We start from the raw sequence: 18,277 nt of genomic DNA, 5'->3' as shown, positions 1-18,277 counted from the left end.
TCACTATCAGATCACTTACCTAAAGCTCCTGGTACAGCTCTACATCAGTTTTTTAGCAATAGGGCAGAGAGAATTCAAAGACAAAAAACTGATCAACAACCGCAGGATGCCCGGTCACAAGCTTCAATAAATAGCGGTATGGAATACAATGATCTTTTGGTTTATTAAGGACTACATGTGAGAGTGTATTGAAGTCACCTTTTGAGTAGTTTTTGAGTGATAATCATAATTATCGAATGAAACCAGAGGTATGCGTGTGTCTTTTGATATAGCTTGACCAATCTCAACACCACCGCAAAAAAACTGTAAAAATTAGAGTTGGTAGATTATTCTTCTCCAGAACCTCTGCAACTAGCTCGGTTATAGCAATAATGATCAATGGTGTTGTGGGAGCACCTTTCCTGCAGACACGATAAAGTGAATATCCTTAGTAGCTATTCATTTTTTGTTATGATAAGAAATTAGTTTGTTTAGGATTTTAGGATGGATTCTCAGAATTATTAATAAATTTTGAAGTTTAGGAATATTCTGTTTGATACAGGGCACCTTTCAATTACAAACCGAGCTATAACCATTTTCCACACAAGTAATCATAATGATACCCTCATTTATTTGTGGTTTATTCTTCTTTTTTTTTAGTATTGTAGTTGTAAAATTTTCAACTTCTGATATATGTAACTTAAAAGATAACATGGTTTATTAATCTGGTACACGGGATTGGATTGAAATTGTTCTAATTTTGTATACTATTGTACTTGAACGTTTTGCTATCATTAATTTCTTCTGGCAGCATGGGGTAGATGTGAATGCTGCAGATCATACTGGACAAACAACATTACACTGGAGTGCGGTGCGGGGAGCTGTTCAGGTTGCAGAGATCTTGCTCCAAGAGGGTGCCAGTGTTGGTGCTGCTGACATATATGGATATCAGGTTGATATCTCATTGTATTAACATTATTTATTCTCAGAAGATATTTTCTATTACCGAGTCGAGTTTTATCCAAAGATTATAAACATTGACTTGCAATTACAAGTGTATATTTTTGTTAAAAGAAATTTATTAATAGAAAAGCAGCACTGGTATACATGACTATAAATAAATATTTATAGATTTTATAATTTACCGTACATATGACTCATGCATCTGTGCTCTCATGATTGAAATTTGTATTCCAGCTCATGTGCTTGGCAGATTTGGAGCTTGATTCTATAAATCTGTATGATTTAGCAACGAGAATTAACAAGGTTGTTATGCTGGAGTTTCTATCTCATGGAAGTATATGTGTACTCAGTCTCTTATCTAGACATTGGTTCAGGCTCGATCCTTGCAACACTGTAAGTTCAGGCTTGATCCTGGTCAACATTTTTATGTTTGCAAAGTATATATTGTATTGTTCTCAAAATGAATGTTCTAAACTTTCAAAGTTTCTCATCGGGTCATTGACTGTGTTAAATGGTGCAGAGAGGTCACCAGAACTCCCTGGAGTGGATGCCTTTGTTCTTGACATTCATGACGTTGGGAGTTATTAAGCACCCTGACATCTCCTCAGTTCTTGGTGTTGTTTATATTTTTAGTCGTTATTTTTATTTCAAAGGATATTCCACTGGCGATCCTAAGAAGCGTCTATCTGTCGGGTAAGTCTAAATAACTTCAACATGTATAATAAGAGGATATATGCTTTGATTTGGTTCTTGATAACTTTATATTTAAATATATGTTTTGAAATATGTATACCTGAAATAATTATTTACCTAACATGCTAAACTATACAGCTTCGCTAATGATAGTGTTAGGAATCTATGAGCCTTCAACATGTATTATATCCATCTACTTTATATATCCGGTTGCCTTTATTTGTATAAAAAGTCCATGCTAAGTTTAATATGATCACTACTTTCTGAGGAACAACATTTTTTTGTGGTCAATTTTTGTGTTATCATAAGTTCACCTTGAGTGAAAAGATTTTAACTAATGATGTAGATTTTGTTCAGATTGCAGCGTGAACCTCATTTTACAGGATTTAATTAGCAGAACTTACATAGTGAAGCCACAATTTTTGCAGCCAGACATTTGACACTTTTTTGGGGGCGGACTGATGGTTGCTGGAAATAAGAAACGGTAATGGGAACGAACTCTTTTCAGTGGACAGTTGTTATGAATTGTTTTGAATCAAATACTGCATCACATTGTACAAAATTAAGCTCTACATCAGCCTTTATGTATTTCTATATTCACTACTTATATGGGTTGAGAAGGCACAGAGACTTGCAACTCATGTTTATCAGCTTATTGCACTCTGCAAGTTTCTGCAAGTTTTTTGGTTTGCAGAATTTCTCTGGGACACGATCTTTTTGATAGAAAATATCAAATGAAATGAATAAAAAATTGAAAAAAGATTACATCTAGACAAATACCAATCTTATCATATGTCAATTTACCAGGTGTACAAACGTTATTTTAAGCAACAGTTATAAAATTTTGTGAGTGCTTAATATTGACCCATAAACTTACTCTGTTTGTCTTATTTTCTAAAGGTCCACGGGAGTGGACATTTTTTATTGAAAAATATTCGATCAAATAAAATAATGCTATGTATCTCAAATTTTTTTATCAAACAATATGTGGCATTCAAGTGGAAAATTCTGATGAGGTGATTGATGTATATACAAGAAGTCTCGGTATTATTGGAGTAAATATTAACAATCAGATTTTGACACCTCATTTGAGACAATATTTTAGGGCAACTAGCATTTTCCATAATACTAATAAATATCACCCTTATTTATAAATAATTTTATCTTATTATTCGAAAATTTATGACAACTTTTTTCAACTAAAAGTAGGAATAATATGAAAATCAATACTTATGTTAATGACCAAAACTTAACAATATTCTCTCCGTCCCTTTTTAGTTGTCACTTTTCAGTTTGTGCCAGTTAAATTGACCAAAATTTGACTGACATTTATTATTATTTTACCAAGTGAAGAAATAAAAAAAAATCATCGGAAATAATTTTTGATCTATTTTAAGATTTAATTTTTAGTTTTTTAAAATGGTAAAAGAGTGGTTTATAATCTTTGGTAAAAAATTAGTCAATTTGACCAATAAAAATAAAAATGTGACAACTAAAAAGGGACAGAGAGAGTAATTATTACTTTACTTTTTCGAAGATCTTTTTTTATTATTTTATTTTCATTTTCATACATTTTATTGCATTATGATCCTTTGAAAAATATGAGAACAATGAAGCTAATATATTCTTCTCTTTTTATTTCCGAATTATTCTGATATACTTCTTTTTCTAATAGTAATCAAATTTATGTTATTTTTCAGGGTCTCCGCACGCGAAGCGCGGGCATAATTCCCTAGTTAAGAGAAAAAGAATGATGTTAATTTTTATTTAATTAATATAATTTATAATTAAAAAATGTTATAATTTTTTTATAACTTGACTTATAAATTATTGTAAAATATTTTTTTAGTTTATATAATTTAAATTTGTTTTTAATTTTCAAAAGTTGTTTATATAGTACTTTCACCTTTAATTCCGAAATAAATTATAATTGAAAAAAAAAGAAAATAAAAAATGAAATGAAAGCTCCATTAAATTTCTATATTAGTTTGTTAAACAACTATTGAAACAATTATCACTACTAGACTTACAAGATAACGACTTACAAGATAACGTTACACGTAACATTTTCATATTATCTTTATTAGATGTCAAAAATAATTATAATTTAAAAAAGAGAATTTACCAAGAATACTACTTTTCAGATCTTATTTACAAATATACTACTTTCTCCACAAACTTTCAAATATAGTATCATAAATTATCAAAATACTACCTTCACCTTTTCATTATTTTATTACTTATCTTTCCCATTATCCACACTCTTTCATCTTCACTCCGACCTCTCCTATTTTCTCCCCTTCTCTCCATCTCTCTTTCTCCTCTGTTCACATGTGACATCGCCGCTGCTGTAACACGTTGTCGGAAAGAACGAACCCGGATTGTCTCATTGCGCCACCACCGATCCTCCCCCTCCGAGCCATCCGGCCAACCCCCTCATGCTCTACCTCTTTATCTCTCATCCTCACCTCGAACAACACCGCCACAGTCCGCCGAATTCAGCCCAACTCCGACAATTCTAATGCCGCCATAAACACCAGTCGCGCCATCACAAACCTGTCACCCTCAACACCCCTCCAACAATGAATCATAATTAATAATAATAGTATAACATATACACACACAATAGTTGTAAACATATAGGATTTATATCTTTATCACTTGTATAATAATCATACGAAAGCCATATATAGAAATAAGTTGGTTTGATTTTAGTTGATTTCTTAATTGTTTTAGTTGATTTTGTAATTGCTTTTGTGATACCAATACCGGTCCGCAGAGGCACTCATTTTCGTCATTTGCAGCCGCTTGCAACTTATTATGCAACTAAATGTAATTTTGTAGTTGCTTGCAATTCATATTTAGTGTTTCTGATGAATTCATACCATAAGATTTATTTCTGGATAATAAATAAGTCAAAAATTATAACACGATCAATTATTAACGTGTACAAAGTTTTATATTCAAATAACAATAATTTAAATAAGACAAAATCATTATACTTCTCATAAGTAATAAATTAGTTTTCTGTTTCAACTCATGTTTGACACGATTATAAGTTATTAAGTCTAAATTTTAAAACCTGAGCAAACACTCAAATTTGCGATCATCAAAATTTAAAGGAAGTTTGACAAATATACTAACCTTTGAATATTTATTTGTAAAAATACTATATTGCCTAAAATCTGACAAAATTATTATTTTAAAACATACAAGCAATTAAATTATAAAAATACCATCTTCGTATTTCAATTCCTTTTTTTATTTTTGTCTACTCTTTTCCTCTCTCTTTCACTCTCCTCGCACACTTCCTCTCCCTCTCTGCACTTACCTCCCTCACGTGCCCCGCTCTTTCCGCCGTAATGTCCTCCGTCAATATCCACCTTCACTCCCCTACTATCACCATTAAAATCACCTTCACCCTTCTCCCTCCAGCCCCGACTCCGGCAGTGCCGTCCAGCATCCACCCCATCCTCCTGGCTTCTTCATCTTCATTTCGGCATCTCTTCATCATTACACACATCAACACAGCCACAACCTAGTCGCATCTACAATGACCGACCGCAGCGACGATGACATCTACAACAATGGACGAGGCGGCAACATCTGCAATGAACGGCGACAACCTCTCTTTCCCGCATCCATCAGCACTAGGAGTGTTATCACTCTCCATCTTCTTCATCTTAATATGTTGATTTTGCAATTGTTTTTAGTTGTTTTTGTGTTATTAATATCTGCCCGGAGGGGCACTTAATTTTCGCCATTTGTAATCACTTGCGATTTATTTTGTAATTAAATATAATTTTCAACAATTTTATTAGGGTTGTATTTGTGATTTCATATATATATATATATATATATATATATATATATATGTGTGTGTGTGTGTGTGTGTGTGTTGGCTAGCTGTTGAAAATATTCTTGCAAATGCAACCTGCGTATTTTTGTAAATCTTTTTGAAAAATCATATTTTTGCAATTTCTTTAAAAATTAAAATATTTCTGTAAAAATTCTTTTAAATTTGGATATATATGAAAACTTCTCAAATTTAAAATATCTTTTGCATGAGTTATTCAAAATCAATCCAGAGAAGTAGAAAAGAAGATACTGATTATAAGAGAAAAATATTAAATTATAAAATATATTAATAATTGTCAGAGTTAGCGTGATTCACACTTAGTAGAGAAATATTTTCATAATCTTACTTATGACTTATGTGTATTAGTGGAACAAAAAAAAATAAAAATAATTTTTATATATTAACTATTATATATTATGATATAAACTCTTCTAAACAATAATTCAACCGTTTTTAAATAATATATGTGCATATGATACTAATCTGTCCTCAATTATGTTTATATTAGGGACAAGGCTCAGCATATACTTTAATGCTTTTATAAAATGTAATTTATAAATTATTTAATTGCTTTTATAAATAAAAATATAAGATTAAATTTATATACAGAATTTTTTTGAATAATATTGTAAACTTATATTTTATCACGTTTGGATTAATTATTAAAATACCTAACCTGAATGACATTTATTGTTGAAGTTATTTTTCTGTCTAGGTCCTACGTGACTGCTTCGCCACTACTGCATGCGTGATAGCATAGAAAAAGACTTTTCTATTAGTTGAACTAAACAACTAGTGACATAATCCCTACACGAAAAATAAAAAATACTATATATTAAAACTTAATCTTGCATATATTAAAGATCACGAGTATAAATTTAAATTTTCATTTTCATTCAATTATTCGATATGTTTAAGATTCTAAAAAAACAAAAAGCAAAGAATGAAACTGACGTTAAGCACTGTTAAACATTTGAAACGATCAAGTCCTCCCAACAGGCACAGCGTCAAAACAGCAGCAGAATCCAAACAACAAAGACTTGTTCCTCTTATCTCATCCTGCTTGCCCCCACCATTACCGGCCCAAATCACACGAACTGCATTTGCATGTGTTTATTTTATTTTCTTTATTCGTATTTTAGTGGTGGAAAAAAAGAAGGGTCAATATATTTCCACGAATTTTAGGTGCTAAGCTATTGGAGAGTCCACTTTCCACACTACAGATGATTACACTTACAATCAGAGCCTAATTATTTACTTTTGTCTTTGCCACCTTTACTCTTTACTTGTGATTCACTAAATGATACCTCTATTTTGTACAGACATAGTTTTTCTTTTATTTGGTTATGGATCTTCTCGGTGTTTTTAATAAGCACTTCAGGGGAGAGATCATGTTGAGGTTTTATACTTCTTTTTGTGTTCTGTCATGGTCCTGGATTTTTGATGTTTTTGGGTTTTTAAGGAACTACATATCCAGGTATTTTGTTGTTTAGTTTGTCATACATGTGTTTTGTTTTTTGTTTTTTTAAATAATTGAAATGAGTGTGTATGACTTTTTGCAGATTGTGGGCTGTTGATGAAAGGAAATTGAATTCTGTTGTTTTTTCTCAATCAGTTCATGACGACGATGACGATGATGAGGATGATAATGATGAATTCTTTAGAGAGTCTGCGAGTGATGAGTATGTTGAGAAAGAGTTTTCAGAATTTTCTTTTGGATTTAAGAAGTATGATCAGGATTTTAGAGAAACAGAGTGCTCTGTTTCCTCTGTTTCGAATTATCAGTTCATGTCGAGTAGGGATGTGAGTGGTTTCGTGCAGGTGCCGGAAACGATGAGCTTCTCTGTTGAAGAGTCTTTTGAAGGTTTTATCGAAAAAGATTTGATTTTGTTCAATGGGGTTACAAGAAATAAAGATTTTGTGGAAGAAGATCTCGAGGGTTTAAGAAAAGAAGAGTCTGATCAGTTTATTGATTTAAAGGTTTCGGATTTAAGAAAAGATCAACAAGTCACTTCACAAGTAGAGTTTGTTCAGCAAGATCAAGGTGAGGACTCTTTAGAAGAGAGTGGTCTGAAGGAGAAAGAAGAATTACAGTCTGAAATAGATGAGCTTTCTCAGAATCTTGAAGAAGGAACAAAGGGATCTTCATTGGAAAGCTCAGTGGATTCGAGAGAGATTATTAGTACCAGAAATTCAGGCTCTTCCGATGAGGAAAATTTAACTTATAATAAATTTAGTTTCAATGATATTGATGATGATGACGAGTTTATAGAATTGGAACCCCGTCTGCATCATTCAGTTGATGGTATTTGTAATGAAAGTCCAGCTGATGGTCTTGATAAAGAAAGCCCTCATGACAATTCACATAATAACGAGACACCGCCTTTAAATGGTTTGGAAAATTCTGAAGAACGCTGTTCAGAGGAAAGTAAATCAATGGAATGGGAATCTGATGAAGACGATGAAGAGGACGACATTTTGTTGGAACACAAGTATTTGATTGAACAGATGAAGATGGAGGCCAAACATTCAAGAAACGGAGGACTTCCTACAATCCTGGAAGAATCCGAAACAACAACAAAGATTCCTGATGATTTGAAGCCACTGCAACTCGACGAATCATTTGACCATTCTGATCGTATGGAAGAAATTCAAAAGTTCTACAAGAGCTACTCTGAAAAAATGCGAAAAATGGATATCTTGAATCGCCAAACAATGCATGCAATTAGTAAGTTTCAATTTCTTTCATCTTCTTCAATCTTTCTACTCTTAGTATATCTAAGTTTGGCCAAGTATCCAGAACATTCACATATGGAGAAAGATCTATACTTTTAAACAATTCTATGGAGATAGGTCTGAGATTAGTACTTAACTGTTTTCTTGTGGTTTCCTTAGCTTAAGCTATTGACGATTTGGCAGATGATAAGGCTAGAAAATAAAATCACAAATGAACCATAGAAGCTTTTTTTACTGAGAAGTTTTTCCTTGTGAATATTTTTTTGTCAAACCCTAGTGACGACGACAGAGAGTAAAGCCAGAAAAATGGAACTCTTATTTAACTTGTGGAAGATTTTTTAAATTTCTATAAAGATCTTCACTATCAGAAGTTGCTTTCATGCCATATGGTGAGTCTCCATTCTCTTTATGCAATTAGTGACCCACCAAAGACATTGACATATAGCTACCAAACATTATTCTGAGTTCTTGAACGTTTTATTCAATTCACATGACAAGACAATAGAAAATTCCTAATTGCTAAGTAGCCAAACTTTAGCTCTTTAATCTTCATGTCCTCGTTCAAGCAATCGCGATGTGAATAGACTACTGATATTATCATTTTTATTTTTATTTTTACTGATATGTACCGGTGACTGCTGTAGGTTTTATTCAGTTAAAGGAGCCTGTGAAACGTATTTCAAGCCAAAAATCAGCGGTTTCAGCAATGAAATCTATATTTCTGAATAACTTCAATCAAGGAAAACTACGTAAAATTTATGCTGATCAGACATTGAAGAAGTCCATGATGGATTTGCACAGAGATTCGGAACGTGTATATGTTGGACAAATCTGCATTTCATGGGAGATCCTGCATTGGCAGTACTTAAAAGCTCAAGAGCTGCAAGAGCATGATTCTCAAGACTGTCATACTTATAACCAAGTTGCAGGGGAATTTCAACAGTTTCAAGTGCTTTTGCATAGATTTATAGAGGATGAGCTATTTCAAGGACCAAGAGTACAACACTATGTCCGCAAACGAATGGCCATCCTCAGCCTTCTTCAAGTTCCAATCATCAAAGGTAACATGATTTGCAAAGTTCAATTTTTCTTTATAATTAAACATTTATTATGATATTTGATGGTCTTATATTTTGATGGCGCAGATGATCGTTTCAAGAATAAACCAGTGAAAGAAGAGGATGCAATTTCGATAGCAGTGCTAAAACAAATCATAGAGGAATCAATGCGTGTTTTCTGGGAATATCTCCATGCTGACAAACACGAAGATTCTTACGTGTTGAAGCGATTTCACAGCACCAAGCTTAATCACCAAGATGCTGCAGCACACATAGAGCTTCTAATGGATATCAAGTCAAAGCTTCAGAAGGTTTGCTTCTACTTTTATCTTTATTTATTCACCTACTTCAAGTTTGTTTCTTTTATATATTTTAACACTTATGTTCAATAAGTTATTATTACAATTCTTACTTTTGCTTTATCTAGATAAGAATATACCTTAAGGTGCTTTTGTTAACTTTTGTGAATAACAAGTTTAGTTGTCTCTGACTGTGCAGAAGGAGAAAAGACTAAAAGAGATACTGAGAAGTAGCAACTGCATAGTAAAAAAGATACAAAAACATCAAGGGGGAAGGGTGAAGCATGATTTACTCATTTGTCAGGTGGAGTTAAGGTTAGTTTCGAGAGTATTGCATATGTCAAGGTGTACCACAGATCAGCTAATATGGTGTCTAACAAAGCTAAACAAGATTAACATTGTTAATCGTAAAGTTTCTGTAGAACCATCATTTTTACTTTTTCCATGTTAAATTTGTGTACCTCTTAACACTAGTAGATCCGCAGCAGTATAGTACACATATATAGTTCTAGAATACAAAAGTATAACTTGAAGGAAAATTAGCTTTGCTTGAACTGTAGTTTTTGCAGTTCAGTATATATACAAGGAAGCTTCTTTGGTTCAGTTTTAGATAAAGAAAAGGCCTGTCCTTTGTCTTCTTTAATTAAGCAGCAAAGAAACATTTTCTTTATTTCTTTAATCAAGTAGCAGGAAACATTCCCTCTGCCACTTTAATCAAGTGCAGCAGTATCAAACTAGAGTAATTCCTAGAATAAAGAATTGAGAACATGCTACTCCCTCTACCCCTGGATAGTATACACTGGGAGACAGAGACGAGACACTTTAATACTCCTGTAAAATATAGTTGTGTAATTTATTTTTAAGATTTTCTTTTTTTGAAATTAAATTTTGTATGTTGAATTCTTATTCAAAAAAAAAAATCTTAAAAATAAGTTACGGAAGTATATGTTATAACTTATAAGAGCATTGAAATGTGTGTCGAGCAGTTGAAGAAAAACGTAAAGAATTAAACAGGATAGATAGAGTAATTGCTAAGCCAAGTATATATGTCTGCTCACCATTTGCCTGATAGTATCATCTATCATCTGTGTTATACTAATGTTAGCTTCCAGCTATCTGCATTAGCTGCTAGCATTAGTTTCTGACTTCATTTTGCCACACGTGTTTTAGGATTACAGTTCTGTTCTTGGCTCGTAAGCTTTGTGCTTGATTATGTTAGTAACATCTGATTTTTGTTACAAATGTATTATTGCCTACGAAATTCAAGAACATGAGCAAATGAATTTGTGAAAGCTTTTAATTCAAAGATGTCGATTATAGTTAACATTTGGATACCATTGTCAATACATTATACATAACACAAGACATGAGTGCCCACAGTAAAACACGAAATAAGTCCACTAGTTCACTGCAACATTGATATCCAAGGACATAATTTGCGGATGAGAAGAAACAAATTCTCCAAGGACATAATTTGCGGATGAGAAGAAACAAATTCTACTGCCAGAAAAGCTCAGAAAGGATCAAATGTCATGGCCTCTTTTTCATTTTAATAATTAGTTAATCTGCATATGAGCGCGGATACAGAAATATGGGAACTCGGAAATATTTCTGATTCTAAAGATGACGCTGGGTTCTCTGTGTTTTACCTTCGTGTCTGGATTCCTACTTTCCTTAATTGTTGATTTGTTGTCACATTTTAGCATATTGAATTTTAAATATTGAATTATTCTTTTCAAGGATTACAATCTTCTTCCATATTGTATCCCTGAAATTTGCATAATAAGTTAATATTTTATATTAGTATAAACTAGTTGGGAAGCCGCGCGTTGCGGCGGCATCTAAAAATTATATTAATGATTCAAATTTAATATTTATAAAATAAAATAAATTTACGACATCTTATAAAAATTATATTAATGATTCAAAATTAATATTTGTAAAATTAAATACGTTTCATATTACAAACATCTCGAGTATGAAAAGTAATTTCCTGAGAGTATATTCTTGTCGTTAATACGAGCATTAATCATGTCGGGACGCACGAACTCAAATTCATGCAGGGGTATATTAGTATTTTTGATATACGTCTTTTCCAAAATATGTCCGATAAACAAAACAAATATTATAAAAGAAACAAACATATATTACTAACAGTTACTCCCTCCGTCCCCCTGGCACGAACTTTAATCCTCCTGTAAAGTGTAGTTGTGCAATTTATTTTTAAAATTTTCTTTTTTTGAATTAAAATTTGGATGTTATAATTTTATACAGAAAATGAAAATCTCAAAAATAAGTTACTGAACTATATTTTATAAGAGCATTGAAATGCGTGTCGAGTAGTTGAAAAGAAACGACAGAATAATTTAATGGCCTTTTCATCCATCAATATCATGTCAAGACTATATTCTTCTCCCATGTTTGGATTTGTTGATTCCCACATCTGACAAACTCTTTTTCTTATCAGTCAATCATCACTATCGCCATTCAAAGTATCTAGAATAGCATACAAATATTGTGGGAAGTGTTGCATGAATAATATTTTTCCTGTATATAAAGTAAATCATATAAAAATTAAAAAGAACAAACATGTCCGACGAGGAACAAAACAAATATTATAAAAGAATGACTAACAAACATATATCACTAAAATTTATTGACCTTTTCATCCATCAATATCATGTCTAGACTATATCATTCTCCCATGTTTGGATTTATCGACTCCATATCCGACAAACTCTTACTCTTGTCAGCCAATCATCACTATCGTCATTCAAAACATCTGCCATTCAAAACATCTAGCATAATAAACTCATTATTGTATTAGATGGAGAAGATAAATAGGCCCAAAAAAATTGTTTATGTTCAATTTTATGATGTCTGACCTCAATTTATAGAGGTTGATATGAGAAAGGTCCGGTTTATGTAAAAATATTTTCTGTTTTTGATATATACCTTTTCCAAAATTATGGTCATGGTCTTAGATAATTGAAAATAAGTTTCAAATTCTGATTTGATATTTATTAAGGTAGGTAGTTTTTATTTTTGATATATTGAAAAAGGTAGTTTTGAAATTTTATTCCAAAATATCCAAAACTAAAAAATGTAATTTTTATTTTTAGATATTTTTAAATTAAAAATCATAATTCGAAACTTTAATTCTTCCAATAATTTTGATACTAAAAAAGGTAGGTAGATTTTATTTTTGATATTTTGGAAAAGGGTAGTTTTGAAACTTGCTTTCAATATATCTGAAACTAAAAATGGTAGTTTTTATTTCTGATATTTTTCATCCAAAAATTACATAAAACTGGAAAAATAGAACGGAACTGTCTGAGATGCGCCACCTACACGCCGCTCGCTTATCCTTTAGATAAGTATATATTGATTTAAAACTTCAAAGTTTATTAAATATTATATGGATATCAAAATTTTATTATATCTTTATGGTTGTATCGCTGCTCTCCAGATCAGCAAATACTTTGTATTTTAAAATTTTTGGGGTCATTCTTCAAATGTAGACACGGCAAGTTTTTATATGACACAAAAAAGCCACAAAAATTTTAATGTTTATGTTTGTATTTGTATTCAGAGTATACACAAACATAAAGTACACAAATAAGATATAGTGTCGGTTTTGTATTTACTTTTTAGGTACACGACATAAGATACACGAAATAAATATAATTTTATAATTAAATATTAATATTTAAAAATGTACATTTATAATAAATATATGTATATTTTCTTTTTACATAATGCATAGTTTATAATATTGTAAATAAAAATGATTTAAATGTATATATATCATATAATTTTGTAAAAATTTTACCTAGAAATCTAATATTTACATTAATTTATATTTATATTTAAATTCAATATTACACGAAACATACATGAGAACAACGACACGAAAACGGAAGCACACAAATAAGAAAGTACACGAATCCTAAATCGGTCAATTTTGTGTTTTGGTTTTGAGTATACGATACAAAAAGATACAAAATACAAAATTATACGATACGAACGAATTGACAGATGTCATAAACAGTCTTAGTAAAATAGCGTTAATTATCGAGTAGGTCACTTACTGCGTCTAAATATATCAACTGAGTCACTGATTATGTAACTGATTATGTAACTGACTCAAATGAGTCACTCATTTGAAAATTTTAATCAGAAATATCACTCTATCATTAGTCAAAATTCTTAAAGTATTATATATTGAATTTCACACATTTTTTATGAATGACATTACATACAAATGAAAGATTCTGATGACTAGTATTTTAGATAATATTTTTAGATTTTTAAAAGTTTATCTATTATTTATTTTTATTTAAATCAAATAAAACGATCAAAAAATTAAAAATAAATACTTGATAAAATTTTAAAAATCTAACAATATTATATACAATAGTAGAACTCGAAAACTTTCATTTATATGTAATATCATTCATAAAAAATGTGTGAAACTCAATATATAATATTTTTAAGAATTTGATGAACAATAAAATGATATTTTTGATAAAAAATATCAATGACCTATTTAATAATTAATCAATTAAAATATGGTAAGTGACACTTGGGTTGAAGAAGGTTGACCTCTATATTTTCGAGCCTCATTTCTTTGACGTGGTCCACAGTTTTGACTAAAGAATGGAAAGTGTCATGTAACACCGGAGGTGCTCCAGGGGAAAGTTAATCAGAAGAGACTTCAAGTCAACTAACCCAAGTCAAGCTGAAGCATATATTTTAATCTTATTAACAATTGTTCATAAGATATGTATTGTCTTAGATCAACTCTGCCCAAGTGTGAGTCTTTCTTAAATTTCATTACCAAAACCATTAGTGTAATAGCCTCGCCGAGAATAAGTTGTTTTACATTAGTTTTCCTAGTCCAATGACAGAAAGCTCAAATGGGGTGGTCATTCTGATCACTCTGTTGAATATCTTGGTTTATAAGCTACAGAAACTCAAAGAAGCACAGCGAGGCAATGGCCTACAACTGTCAGCACGACAATCATGTCGTCGTTTCTCACTTAGAGACATTCAGTGGGCAACAAACAACTTCCATGAGGAACTGGTGATCGGAAAAGGTGGATTTGGGAATGTTTACAAAGGGATCATAGACTTTGGAGAGAGCCAAGTTGCTATAAAGCGCTTGGGGACCAGGTCCAGGCAAGGAATCAAGGAATTTCACACAGAGATTGAGATGCTGTCCAAGTTTCGACACGGCCACTTGGTCTCTCTCATTGGTTATTGTGATGATTGTGAGGAGATGATCCTAGTGTATGATTATATGCCCCGTGGAACCCTGGCTGATCATCTGCATAAAAGGGTCAAACATGGTGATCTTTCTTTGCCTTGTTTGTCGTGGGTGCAGCGCCTCAAGATTTGCATTGGGGCGGCTCATGGATTAGACTATCTTCACACTGGTACAAGTACTGAGAGTAGAGTTATACACAGAGATGTCAAGACGACAAACATTCTGCTTGATGACAATTTTGCAGCTAAAATTTCGGACTTTGGATTGTCCAAAACAGGCCCAACAAATCAAACACACACTTATGTAAGCACCCGTGTTAAAGGCACATTTGGTTATCTAGATCCCTTCTATGTCTCGACACACAGATTGACCAGGAAATCTGACGTCTATTCATTTGGTGTGGTGTTGTTTGAGGTCTTGTGCGGAAGACCAGCTGTTGATAAGAGTCTGGATGAAGAGCAAATCAATTTAGCTGGATGGGCACAACACTGCTTCAAAGAGAGACTCTTGGACCAGATAACTGATCCTAAAATCAGGCAGGACATTTCCTCTGATTCATTAAATGCCTACGTTGATGTTGCGATCAGGTGTTTATGCAATCAACCTAAGCTCCGTCCTAGTATGGCTGAGGTTGTGGTTGGGCTTGAAACTGCACTGACATTGCAGGAAAAGAGTGATCACTATACTTTAGTTGAGATATCGCCTACTGATTTTAGCCAACAATATGAAGATGGTTCAACCTTTAAGGTGAAAAATACTAATCACAATCGCCAATATGAAAATACAGGAGACGGTAGTGTCAAACCTATTAATGGTTGGAGAGGCAGGAACCAGTTATATGCTAGAATGAATTTCACAAAACGGGCAAGTGGTCTACTCTCAATTACAGCTCGGGCATTCTCAGGTAAACTCAAACCTCCAGTTATCAATATGTGCACAGAAGAATATTACTGGTTTGTGTCGATCAGCATGTGAAGCCATATTCCATTTGTAATCCTGAATATCTTTATCACGAAGATAAATAGGATTTTAACCATAGCAATTAAACATTTTGGCTATTCAGAGCTATTGAGTTATTGAAGAAATGTTGTCTGTATCTTGTTATTTAGTGTGCCGTGGCTAATTCCAACTTGGTAATGGCGAAATATAATTTACTTATTTGTCTTGTAAAACTATCTTGTAACACTCTTTAAACTATCTAGAACTAGGAACTACTCGCTCCTTCCTCGTTTCTAACTGATTTGAAATCAAGATTGCAGTCAATGAATAAAAGTAGTTCGACCCTGAGGAAATTGTGGCCAGAACTTGTTAAAATTATTGATGTACTCAGTTAACATATGATTCATGTTTTAATAGTTTACTTCCCTCTTTCAGTAAATAAAGATGCAAAGACATCGAAATACTATAATGGTGCACAGGAAGTTACTAGCAATAAGTCGCAGGCCGCTGATCCTCCGAACTTCTTACCACTAGATCCATCAGTGAATCCAACACCTCCGAGCCATGAAGTTCTGCAGCCATCAAGTTTGAAGATTTTTACATTCAATGATCTTAGTGTAGCTACCAGGAAGTTCCATCGTGACAATATATTAGGGGAAGGTGGTTTTGGTTGTGTTTATAAGGGTTGGGTTGATAAGAACACATTTGGTGCTGCTGAATGGGGCACTGGCCTAGCTATTGCAGTAAAGAAGTTAGGTCGAAAGGCGATTCAAGGCCACCAGGAGTGGTCTGTAAGTACTACACAGTTCTAATCCACACTATTTTTTCTGTAACTTTTGCCTTCTTTTTTGTATGGAGATCTTTTCTACTTTGTTCAAATTATAAGCAAGCTCACTAAATAACTCTCCATCACCTCCCTCACTACAGGCAGAAGTCAAATATCTGGGGAGACTTTCTCATCCTAATCTTGTGAAATTGATCGGGTACTGCTCAGAAGAGGAGCATCGGCTTATAGTATATGAGTTCATGCCACATGGCAGCTTGGATAAGCATATATACAGGGGTGAGCAGCTTCCCACCGTTATTACATTTAGCCAGTCAAATATTTCCTACTAAAGAGCATTATGCATGTGTATTTTTTCTTTTTCAAGTATAGTATGACACAGCAATGGATCGAATTACTCTAATTTATGGTTCTCCGGAAGTAATAATGTGGCTACTTGATTCAATTGAAACAGGAGATCCTTCATGTCAACCGCTGTCTTGGAATCTTCGTATAAGTGCTGCTCTTGATGTAGCAAAGGCTCTTGCTTATCTTCATAGTCCAGAAGCAAATGTGATTTTTCGTGATCCCAAAACATCTAATATAGTGATGGATTATGTATGTGGAACAATGTGATTGTTTAAACTTATTGAGAACTATAGTTTTTATATTTATAATTTTGCTTTGCAAACCTTTTATTACTGGTTTATAGAATTACAAGGCGAAGCTCACTGATTTCGGGTCGGCAAGAGATGGACCAGAAAATGAAAGTACCCATGTGAGCACGAGAGTTATGGGAACATATGGTTATGCAGCCCCGGAATATATGGCTACAGGTTAGTTTATACTTTACATAAGTAAGATATCAGCAGCCATTGTTCAGTACTCTCTCTTTGGCCTCACTACCTGCACACTCCAGGAGGCACTCACTCCTTCTGTCCCTTGCGATCTTAGTTTTTATCAATCAGAAATTAGGATGCACAGGCTGCTTGTTTTTCTACAACTTAGATGCATTTGCTTGTTCTCATGATTTACTGTCTCTACTAATGCAGGTCTGCTAACAAAGAAAAGTGATGTCTATACCTTTGGAGTTGTTCTCCTAGAAATTTTGACAGGACGAAGAGCACATGACACTACACTTCCAACAAAGGAACAAAACCTTGTTCATTGGGCTTCACCTTACCTTACCAGCAAGCATAAGATTTTACGTGTCATGGACGCAGACATGAAAGGCCAATGTACAACCGGAGCAGCTCTCAAGCTTTCTTCCCTGGCGCTTAAATGCCTCTCTCAAGATCCTAAATTAAGACCTGACACAAATGAGGTGGTAATAGCATTAGAGAAGCTTCAATGATATCAAAAATTTAGAAAAAATCAGCAGTCAAGCCCCCCAGAAGGCCTGTGAATAAGAGGGAATTTTCTAAGTACTCTGGTAGTAACATAACTACGTAGCTGGAGGATTGTCCGAATCTTTTTGCAAATTTGAAAAATCAAAATATTTTGTTTAAATTTATTTAACAATTCGTCAATAACATAGATTATAGATGGCATGCAGGAGATGTCCAACATGTACTTCAATAGGTATTATTGTGTGAATTGAATTAATAAAATTTCTCTTTTTGTGATAAAAATTAATCTGATCTAGTAAAAATTTAAAGATAGTGGTGGCAATGGCATCCCACGCAGGGTGCGTCAAATAACTGAAATGGAGAGCACGAG

General features: G+C 32.9%; 2 protein-coding genes and 1 long non-coding RNA gene across 4 annotated transcripts; all 3 read left to right on the top strand.

Annotated features, from left to right (window-relative positions):
- Positions 1-793: 793 nt before the first annotated feature.
- LOC108213725 (uncharacterized) lies at positions 794-2,173 on the top strand. The gene is made up of 3 exons (XR_010290583.1): positions 794-931; positions 1,177-1,635; positions 1,993-2,173. It is a non-coding gene; the product is annotated as an uncharacterized LOC108213725 (long non-coding RNA).
- Positions 2,174-6,697: 4,524 nt separating this feature from the next.
- LOC108210634 (uncharacterized) lies at positions 6,698-10,190 on the top strand. The gene is made up of 5 exons (XM_017382006.2): positions 6,698-6,971; positions 7,057-8,222; positions 8,875-9,291; positions 9,376-9,599; positions 9,787-10,190. Exons 1-5 carry the CDS (start codon positions 6,841-6,843, stop codon positions 10,036-10,038), a joined length of 2,190 nt encoding a protein of 729 aa, XP_017237495.1. The 5' UTR covers positions 6,698-6,840; the 3' UTR covers positions 10,039-10,190.
- Positions 10,191-14,366: 4,176 nt separating this feature from the next.
- Positions 14,367-18,189, top strand: LOC108215459 (G-type lectin S-receptor-like serine/threonine-protein kinase At5g24080). 2 transcript variants are annotated; one of them, XM_017387967.2, is made up of 6 exons: positions 14,367-15,760; positions 16,231-16,586; positions 16,723-16,858; positions 17,034-17,176; positions 17,271-17,394; positions 17,611-18,189. In XM_017387967.2, exons 1-6 carry the CDS (start codon positions 14,491-14,493, stop codon positions 17,910-17,912), a joined length of 2,331 nt encoding a protein of 776 aa, XP_017243456.1. In that variant the 5' UTR covers positions 14,367-14,490; the 3' UTR covers positions 17,913-18,189. The 2 variants fall into 2 exon arrangements, with proteins under 2 accessions (XP_017243456.1, XP_017243457.1); XM_017387968.2 differs by having other exon boundaries at positions 14,381-15,760; positions 17,034-17,131.
- Positions 18,190-18,277: the final 88 nt, after the last annotated feature.

Source organism: Daucus carota, chromosome 3 (genome assembly GCF_001625215.2).
Source record: "Daucus carota subsp. sativus chromosome 3, DH1 v3.0, whole genome shotgun sequence".
Taxonomy (NCBI): Eukaryota; Viridiplantae; Streptophyta; class Magnoliopsida; order Apiales; family Apiaceae; genus Daucus; species Daucus carota.
The sequence above is the reverse complement of the archived record's forward strand: the minus strand, read 5'-3'. Positions and strand labels throughout refer to the sequence as shown.